General features: G+C 42.6%; 1 protein-coding gene across 3 annotated transcripts; it reads left to right on the top strand.

Moving 5' to 3' along the window:
- The first annotated feature begins 1,331 nt into the window (after positions 1-1,331).
- Positions 1,332-9,666, top strand: LOC120840955. 3 transcript variants are annotated; one of them, XM_040211761.3, is made up of 5 exons: positions 1,338-1,369; positions 5,338-5,445; positions 6,426-6,575; positions 7,414-7,501; positions 9,455-9,666. In XM_040211761.3, the coding sequence occupies exons 1-5, from the start codon at positions 1,353-1,355 to the stop codon at positions 9,512-9,514; spliced, it is 423 nt and encodes a 140-aa protein (XP_040067695.1). In that variant the 5' UTR covers positions 1,338-1,352; the 3' UTR covers positions 9,515-9,666. The 3 variants fall into 3 exon arrangements, 2 of the variants coding, with proteins under 2 accessions (XP_040067695.1, XP_040067694.1); XR_005715665.1 differs by lacking the exon at positions 9,455-9,666 and having other exon boundaries at positions 1,332-1,369; positions 5,338-5,468; positions 7,414-7,808; XM_040211760.1 differs by lacking the exon at positions 9,455-9,666 and having other exon boundaries at positions 7,414-7,808.
- The last annotated feature ends 266 nt before the right edge of the window (positions 9,667-9,932 follow it).

Raw genomic sequence — 9,932 nt, forward strand, 5'->3', positions numbered from 1 at the left:
TGCCCTTATACTGCTTCAAGTAGGGATGCATCTGAACAGTGCGCAAAACACATGCCTCTTGCCCACGCTTCTATATTCATTGCTGGTCGCGGCGAAATAGCCAAGTGATGTGCGGCCATGTTTGCCCTAAAAAGTTTGTGAGACATTTTGGATAATGTCGTAATATTTAGTTGTAAGTCACTCAAAAGGTGCGACAAATTTTGTTTTGTTAATACGGATTTCTTCTCGGGTATCGTAAGTTTGCTTTTTAAACTCGGCCTCTGATGTATCGATCCTCCCAATAATTGAAACTTAGTGTGGCGGATCCAGACCTTTGTTTGTTTTGGGGTGGCGGAAAATTTTTAACGATACTATTCTCCCATTCTTTCTTGTTCAAGGGGTTCCACTCAGGGGGGTCCACTCATGTCCAATTGCCTCCGAGAAGGGGGGGGAGGGAGGGGGGTCCCCCCCCCCCTGGATCCGCCACTGTTGTGAAACCTGCAGTTGATACTCACCCATTCGGAGCATGGCTTTATGATCCGCATAGAACCCTATTACCGTTTCCTTCCTGTCCAGTGTGATTAAAAATACTTGTTCAAGATAGTAAACAAACAAAAAAATTAAATAAAAATACACAGGGACAACAAGTAGACATAAAACACTGGCGCCAGTGTTTACCACCACTTATTGTCCACGTGTTTTTTGCGGCGCTTGTCTACGATCATGGATCAGTTGGCCCAAATTGCCATGTTAATTCTGCGAGATGCCTATAAGTCTTAGCTTCTCTATGTTCAAATTTGGTAAACTTCATAAGCGATAACATCTGCTCGCTTATCTTTGGTAGACCTTTTCAAAAGCCGAAATAAAAGAGTGCAATGCAGCAGCAAAAACAGTGAGCGATTGATTCTCGCAGACTCGGGGGCAAAATATACTTTTGCATTATGGTGCCCCTGACAATGTTATTAGTGCCACTCATTAAACTATCAAGGTAGTGTGTAAATTAAGTGCCTGGGTGAGCAAAAATGTAGGAATTGTGAATGTGACCTGCATTTAGGGCTGGTTCACACATACAGTGCAGCGCTAACTCAGTCCTGTTAAGGCAACGAGTCACTGCTACTTCCATGGCTTGTATCGTGTGTTCTGAGGGTCCTCCTTTCCTAAAGGACTGATGTCCCGGTTTGTAATACTGATTCAGCGCTGAGGTAGTGCTGCGCTGTGAACAGGATGCCTTGCGCGGACATTGAAGTTTAGATAAGCAGATCAACGTGTAACTGTGCATCTTTTTTCTTTATAGGTTACCAGTACAAGGTCTCCCATGGACATGAAGGCAGTACAAGGTCTCCCATGGACACAATGGCAGTACAAGGTCCCCCATGGACACGAAAGCAGTGTACCGTATACTCGAATTTTGCATTTTTAATAAACCAGTTATTACTCCTTCACACGGTTTTATGCAGGCATTTTTCGAACACTGCATGCGTATATAGGCATACATAAAAGTGACACTTGCACTCACTTTCCCCTTCCCTCAAAACAACCGTTAGATCCGGACCACATGTTATGCAACCTATTGCCGTCTTTCCCCTTAGAGCCGTCTATCTAGAAACCCACGCTAGGAGTATAATTTCTAATACATTTCATTTGAAAGTCTAGATACACTGCTTTGAGTCTCTGTTGAAAATCAAATGTTAATTTCTACTGCGTTGCAATTCAGGTTTTGATGGGCCATCTCATTTGGTATATTCGGACTCGTCGGAATATACCTAACGAGATGGCACGTCAAAACCTCAAGTACAACGTGGTAGAAAAAAACATTTGATTTTCAACAGAGACTCAAAGCAGTGTATCTAGACTTTCAAATGAGATCTATTAGAAATTCTTATGAGGTGGCACGGCAAAACCGTAATTGAAACGCGGTGGCCAATAGTTTTCGTAAACTCCTTAGGGACTCGTTACAAAAAATCAATTGTTTTTCAACACAGACTCGAAACGGTGTCAATAGACTTTCAAATTATATTCATATGAAATACATTGGAAACTTTATGCGGTAGCTTTGTCGAAACATCAATTGGAACGCGGTGGCCAATAGTTTTCGTAAACTCCTTACGGACTCGTTACAAAACTCGTTTGCATTTCTATTGAGACTCGAAAAGATGTAATGAGTAGACTCCATAAACTGTCAAATGAAATTCATTAAAATTTTTTGTAAGGGCACATGGCCTAAGATTGGATCAATTTTGGTTTTCAGTTGTTAAGCTTTTATACCCATGTCTTACATGCTTGAAATAAGGAAGAATTCTTCTATCAAAGTGTGCTATAAAAAAAATTTGAATTTTGGGTACATTTTTTCGAAAACTGGCTGGCGCTTAAAGGGTTAAGCAAAAAAAGGAAAAATTAACAGATGAATATCTCAAAGCCTGTTGCTTTTTCGGGAACCGTGTCAATTGGGTTGGCTTTTATTAATGGCCACCTTTAAAACTACAATAGACCCTTTCCGGAATTCAGTCTGGCCACTTTGATCACTATCATCATCATCTGAAAACGCCATATGTGCTACACTAATGGCGGACTTCTGTTTACTGATGAAGGAAGTTGAAGATGCTCCTGAGCATCTTCATCTTCAGACCCTCAGGGCTAGGGTGACCAGACGTCCCGTTTTGGCCGGGACAGTCCCGTTTTTCAGGTCCATTTCTGCCGTCCCGTCTTTTTATCCCAATATAGAATCATGTCCCGTTTTCGCAGAAGTACATAGTTTCAAAATTGGCACCAAGCGAGTAGAAGCAAACTGCAACTATGCCTATTCGTTGCAAGTATATTTTACAAAACTAACCGTAGGTACTTTACAATATTTACCCAGAGAGTAAAATTTAGGACTGTTCTTGCCCACAAACACTTTTTCTTTCGCGAGGACGGTAGAAATATTTTTTTTTTAGTTACTGGATATAGCACGGATGTAGAATCATGTAGGAATAGCACGCATGTAGAATTTAATTACATTTTTTCTCAAACTTTAGTACCCCCCCCCCCCCCCCCCCCCTTTACCGCTGGGATGTCTCGTTTTCTACCTTGAGGAATATGGTCACCCTACTCAGGGCCTGAGGACATTGCAGAGGGGAGTGTGTTACAAGGAGACATCAAAAGCAAACAAACAACAATCAAAAGCAAACAAACGACAATCTTAAGAATGAAAAAAATACATAATAATGAAATGCTAAAAGTTAACACTGTTAAGGCATCGTTTAGAAGCGATGGAATCGGATATGGATGCCACAGATGCTGGAAGGTGATTCCATAAGACCGTCGTCTGAGGTATAAATAAATTATAAAAAGTTGTAGTGTTACATTGAGGAATGCCCATCTGTGGATGGTCAAGAAATTATGATATGTAAAGAGGTGTCAGTAACTTGTCACATAGCAGAGGATTATAGTAATAAATTTTGTGGAACAGACACACTGTTAAGATTTCCACGTAATGCAAGGTTAGGTAGGTTCAAACTTATTTTCATTGATGTTACACTGGCAGTGCAGTGATAATTAGCAAGGATGAAACAAACAGATCTGTTCTGAATTGCTTCAAAAGCCAATATCAACACGTTAATGCCAGGGTTCCCAATTCAAGAGGCATATTCCAGCTTAGAGCGCACGAGCGTTTTGTAAAGAAGCACCTTGAGAGATAAGGGAACTGATGAGAAGTTCAGTGTGATTGTTCGCCTGCACTCAAGCACGTAGACCAAAGTATAGGGTGGTCCAAGTCACCAGGATCGATATAAAATGGATCATAGAAATCGACACCTGCACGTAGCAATCTAGACTTTTTGTCAGAGGTGTATTTCACATGTCGCTTTCCTTTTGTAAAATTAGAAAGCGTAGCTCTCTTTCTGTAAAAAATAAGGCCAAGAAACTTGCCAGGGTCTACGGCGGACAGTGACGCAGACGACAGGGGTCTAGTAGCAAGGTGTGTTTGGCGTTCGTATAGATTGATGGGCTACCTCCTTACTGCGACGGCTTGCGACCAAGGTTTTATAAAATGAAGATAATCTTTTTCAAATGTACCTTCGGTTAAAAAATAAATGCGGGCAATAAAAGCAGAACTTAAAGTAAAAAAAAATGTGTCTGCATAACGACAGCGCTTTTGCTGCCAACGTGTCGTCTGCTAGCTTTAGCTGGTCGGCTGCACCGTCGGACGCTGCTCCCGATGCCATCTATGAATACGATCGCCAAACACGCCCTGCTACTGGGCTTGGTCGTCTGGGTCGTTGCCTGCCGTTAACCCTGGCAATTTTCTTGGTCCTATTTTTTGTAATTTTACAAAAAAAAATTGACCCGTGAAATAGATCTTTGACGAAAGGTTTAGATTGCTACGTGCAGGCGCCTGTTTTTATGGTCCATTTTAGATCGATCCTGGTGACTTGGACCACCCTATATATAGAGTATTGTATCGGGCACATAGGGTTTTGTCGAGGGGGGGGACCGCCCATGTCAAAATGGCATAGATGGGGGAGGGGGAGCGGGCAGGGAGAGGAGGTCCCAGCAAAACTGAGGATTTGGGGCTATGTGCTCGTATTGTATATGCAAGTACAGTTGCTGGTGGTGTGAGCTGGAATATGCAAGCGGTGACCGGGCTGCGCAGACCACATAGCCGCAGCAAGTGACTGGCCACAGCCTGGTCGTCACTCATGCTTTCCTGCTTATATCGCTTGCTAATGTATGTATCGAGGTCCTCGTTAGATAAACTTTGTTTCGTGTTAGTACTGGATACCAGAGCAGTTTGAGTGTTGCATTAGAAGGAGGGGGCCAGTCAGGGCCATGTCTTTTTCAAAGTGATATGGCTTGCATGCTCTACTGGACGGTGTTGCACTGTACTCCGCATATTATTCTTAGCACTGAACAGCATCTCTGTTTGACACTATGTGAAATTGCATGCTGTGCATGTTTGCATCTACCGAAGAGCTTAAGCTTCAAATTCGGGCTCAGATTATGAGCCACGAACCAAGAATACGGTGCCGAATTTCTGTATTATTGAAGACGAGCGTATTGGTGAAGGTTCATATCCACACACGAAAGGATAAGAAACGGAAGGTGGACAGGGCCGAAATAGGACCTCTGGAAAGATATCTTGGTTTGTTCTTGTCCACTGCGTTTTTTATTCTTTCATGTGTGCATATGAAAATTTTGTACATTACGATTTATACTGAATTCCTGAAACGGCGAGCATCTAGCGGCATTTATTAGTAATAAATACACCAAACCTTACTTATAGCATGTAAAGTACAAACCGTTATATCATTAAAACAGCCTGCTGGGGTCCTTAACACAAATCCAGTAACTTTACACTGCAGGGATTTCCTTTCGTTTTAGGAGGAGGCTTCATTGGAGACGGTGCGCACTGAAAACTGTGAAACCGCCCAAAGAGAGAGCTTGCCAGATGAAACTTCTCCAGATGACTCCTCTCCAGATGTACCATTGGTAGGCATCGAGCCCTTTGAGCTGTAAGTGTGTTTTAATGGTTGCGACTATAGAGGCTATGTTGTGATACAAGGCAGCCTCGAAATGCTTCTATTCCGCTGTCACTATAGAACGGCGGACAAAGTGGCATCAATGGAAACGCTCATACCAGCTGCACTAGCGTCTCACCGGGTGCCTACCGTACATGTGCGCTTTGCTTAGGGTGGTGACATCTAGCCATTTTGGTTCGCGTCTTTTTATTTATTGTTTGCTTGGATCACATGTCGGCTAGTAGCTTTACCTGCGCGGTGCCGTTTTGTTTCATCTACTTCTTTGACGCATCTCACGTACATGGACCATTGTGTTCTGCTGCGTTCCCTGGGCAATGGAGGAACCAGGCACGTATCCAGGGGGGCCCATGGGGCCCGGCCCCCTCCCCCCCCCCCCCCCCCCCAATATCTTCCATTTTGCTGGGGCCTCCTCTCCCTCCTCCCCCTCATACAGCATTTGGCCTCTGCCCCCCCCCCCCTCCCCCTCCCTCTCCCTCCCTCCCTCCCTCCCTCCCTCCCTCTTCCGAAACAAGACCCTGGCTAAGTGCCTGGGAGGAACACGGGCGCTTCACAAGACTGATACACGCATGTGTCCTCACCACATGCAGTTTATTCAGGGAACAGAGCTGATAGCTCAGGTGGTAAAGCACTTGGCTCACACACAGTAGGCCCATAGTTCGATCCCTGGCAGCGGCAAAGTGTAACAAATGTTTTAGAGCATTCATCAATATCGACGACGGTTTCTCTACACCATCATTTCAAAGGGGGGTGAAGAGCCCATAACAGCTATCGCTTTAAAATGAGGTTGAGAAAAAGCATGTGAGACGCCTATAACATATTTATTGTATTTCTGTTTTTTTGTTTTTTTTTATATGCTTCTACATAGCAACATTTTTTTTCTTTTTTTTTTTTAATAATCATTTTCTTATAAAATAATTGCACTATTTTTAGGCCTTCGTGTTCAGACGACGATGGGAACACCTTCATTTTCCCCAAGCTTGGAGCTCTCCATGATACGATCATCTCTGGCAAACCTCTGACATCTTCATCATTCCGAAAGATTGTGGAGCTCCTCTTTCGTGCAATGGTGAACATAACAGTGTAAGTAAGGTGGTCTCAAAATTCGGACTTATTCCTAGCTTCATCATTTCCAGTTCCTTTCATGGGTGACTTCTTTGTGGGCACCGGTCAACCTTTGTCTTGCTGTATCTTTCTGTATCCAGCTAAACCTATGTCTTAAATCACAGTATCGAAGCAGGTGAAACTGATTTTTGCAATATATTTGAAGTGGGTTTAATCCCTCTAACCCTCCTTGTATACAAAAAAAAAAAAGTAATTCGGAAAAAAAGCTAGGTTGCTTCTTTCTGGTCCTTATCTTGCCAAATTTTGTGCAGTGGTAAACATAGTAGATTGATGGCTTATTTGCGTTGTTTCACAAGTGCATCTTTGTGCTGAATTTTAGGCTTCTTGGTCGAGACCGCTGCGCCAAAAATGAAATTAGTCAGTTCAGGCTAGAGAAATGTTTGGTTAGTTAGGTCACTTCTTGTCATTTGCTAGAAGCAATCCATGCCCTCGCTGTATTTACAGGTGTATGTGTTGCTGGTGTGTAAAATTAATGGAAGCTTTAAGTAACTTGCTCGTTTTCCTTCAATAGGACAACATGTCTCTTTGTCGAAATTCATATTACAAGAATTTGCTAAGCGGAAAATGTGTAGATATTCCTTTTTTTTTTTTAATATCTGAAAATTTGGTGCGACTAGTTATAATCGATTGGGGGTCATTGGCATGTTTAAAACATTGATGCACTGTGTACCATCTGAACAATACCTTGCATCTTCCTCGCGTAGGCTCAGTCTGCATACGGGACCTATTGATTCACAATGTGGGTTATAATATTAGAGATTGTTGAGCCATAAGAATGGGCACGACTTTTCTGCAGGTTCCCATCTCAGCACTTTTACTCCAAGGTCACTCAGCTACTAACTGACAAGTACCCTCAGCTCCAAGATGTTATAGGAACTGGATCAGTAAGCACATTTCTTTTGCACGTTTATAATAATAGCTGCGATCAATTCTTAGCATTGGTGCTTCTATACATCTTTCCAAAAAACGCTCCTAGGCCGCCGCCATGTTGCTGATGCTGATGCAGCTGGCCCTCTATCAGCTAGAAATTTTCTGCCACCCTCTTGGACTGTTTTTTTTTTTTTTCTTCTTCTTACAATTCAAAACCCAATGTTTACACTGGTGGACGCAGGGTCTCGGGAGGTTATACAGGGTGTTTCACGAAAGGTGGACAAATTCAATATTGCAAAAACTGCTCGAAGGCTTGTGTCGTTTTGGCCCTGGGCTCGAGGCCTATTTAGGAAAACTTTTGAAGTCCGGGATAATTAGATTGTTAATTATTTTTGAGTAACTGACTTTTTAGTATTGTGTTTTAGGTTATGGTTTCAATTAGAAAATTGCTCAGCATCATTGAAAAACACTAGATCAACATATTACACAACAATAGAAGGCACGTGCAGCATCTTACGACTTTCTGAAAAACCTCACAAATGGGATAGGTTTTTAAGTTTCGGTTTGCTATTGGAGCGCATCTCGACCTCGACGGCACCATGCCCCGTGGAGAAATGGTGCAACCAGCCTCTGCTGCGTTGCGCAAGGACATCGCAGCAGAGGTTGCTTGCGCCATTTCTCCATGGGGCGCGGTGCAATCGGGGCCGAGATGTGCTCCAATTGCAAAACGAAACTTAAAAACCCGTCGAATTTGTACTGTTTTCAGAAAGCCGTAAAATGCTGTGCACGCCTTCTGTTGTTGTGCAATATGTTGATCTAGTGTTTTTCAATGATGCTGAGCAATTTTCTAATTAAAACCATAACCTAAAACACAATATTAAAAAGTTAGTTACTCAAAAATAATTAACAATCTAATTATCCCGGACTTTAATCATTTTCCTAACTAGGCTCCTCGTCCAGGACCAGAATGACACAAGCCTTTTTTTTGTTGCGACCCATAGTTTTCGCAATATCGAATTTGTCCACTTTTCGTGAAACACCCTCTATGTGGATATTGCACTTTTCGCGACAGTATTATCAGGTTAATTTTTATTTTGCTTACAGAACAAATGATAGAATGTTTTATGGAGGCATGTTTTCTTTTTCTGTCTTTAAATGTATAACTTATGCCGACCTCCTGTAGGTGAGGTATAATTTATCTGTACGGGGGTTCCTCATTCCTAGTCACTTTCCAAAACTTTATAATTTTCTTTGTACTTGAGATTTCTGTGATATTTTTCATTACATGTTGGCAGATAGCATTGTTTATGTCAAGGAATGGCATACATTGTATTTTTTTTTCGTTTGTCTTTTAGGGCACAATAAATGTTCAATTTTACACATTCTAATTGATGTCATAATGAGCTTCACTTACTGAAATACTGCTGTGGTTCAGTCAAGGGCTAGACCGCCATGCTTCCAATTAGTAAATAGATATGCTTAAGGAGATGAGTGAAGCGTGTTTCCTGCAATCCTCTGAGACAAAACTTGGTACTTGATCTCCAAACAGGAAAGCTCCACATGCTTCATTTGTAAAAGCCCATTATGTTTATAACTATGGTTTAGCCGTGCAGTACGATGCTTGGGGCCACTGCTTGCTCACTTGAAGTTCGAGAAAGGGCGGCACCGGAAGCACTACCAGTTGCCCTCAGGCTTATGATGTGGCTTGCAAGTAGCTCTTTTGTATTACTTCATGAAGTGAGTTGCGTTCAATGTGACTCGTTCTTCCTTTATCATGTGCCTTGTATGTGATTTGGCAATACCCCCCCAGGTGAAAAAAAGTAAATGTGTTTAGTAAACATGATAAGCTGAGAATCATGATAAGAATATCCAATACTTTATATGATTTTCGTACAATTTAGAATTTCTGATATGTGTATTGGACACATGCCTATAAAATTTTTACTAGGGCCTATGCTTCATTTCAGCTTTCGTCCGAGTGCGGCAGACGCTACCGGCCAATCCAGCATCGGCAGAGTGTCATGTGAGCTTGAACTCCACATAACCAAAACGTTGCATGATACTCTCCCGGCACTGGATTGGCTGGGGTGGCCCAGCATCCACTGGGCCACCCCAGGGGGCGCCCATTTTACGGCAAGCACCCTCTACCAGGGGTGTTTGGCGAGCACCCATTATAAAGGGTGTTTGCCTGAACACCCTAAGGGTGTTAGCCCTGGGACAAACTGATGTACACCCTTAAGGGTGTAAAAACTTTTAGTGTGTAGTTGCAACGCGTCCTCGGCCTCAATGCATAAATTATCGCTAATTGTTAAAAGTTGACTCGACAACTCATAACGTTACCGTGGCTAGTGGCGCTCGCACAAGTGCGTCTACGCCCATTAGCGGCTCGCTAATGGGCTTGATTAGAAGTATATATACCGAGCAAAAAAACAACAAAAACGACGT

Source organism: Ixodes scapularis, unplaced genomic scaffold (genome assembly GCF_016920785.2).
Source record: "Ixodes scapularis isolate PalLabHiFi unplaced genomic scaffold, ASM1692078v2 ptg004861l_1___fragment_2___debris__unscaffolded, whole genome shotgun sequence".
In the NCBI taxonomy this organism is placed as follows: domain Eukaryota; kingdom Metazoa; phylum Arthropoda; class Arachnida; order Ixodida; family Ixodidae; genus Ixodes; species Ixodes scapularis.

Coding starts and splice junctions, on each gene's coding strand:
- LOC120840955 (XM_040211760.1), top strand. Junction 5,446..6,425: donor CCTCTCCAGATGTACCATTG/GTAGGCATCGAG, acceptor CACTATTTTTAG/GCCTTCGTGTTCAGACGACG. Junction 6,576..7,413: donor GCAATGGTGAACATAACAGT/GTAAGTAAGGTG, acceptor ACTTTTCTGCAG/GTTCCCATCTCAGCACTTTT.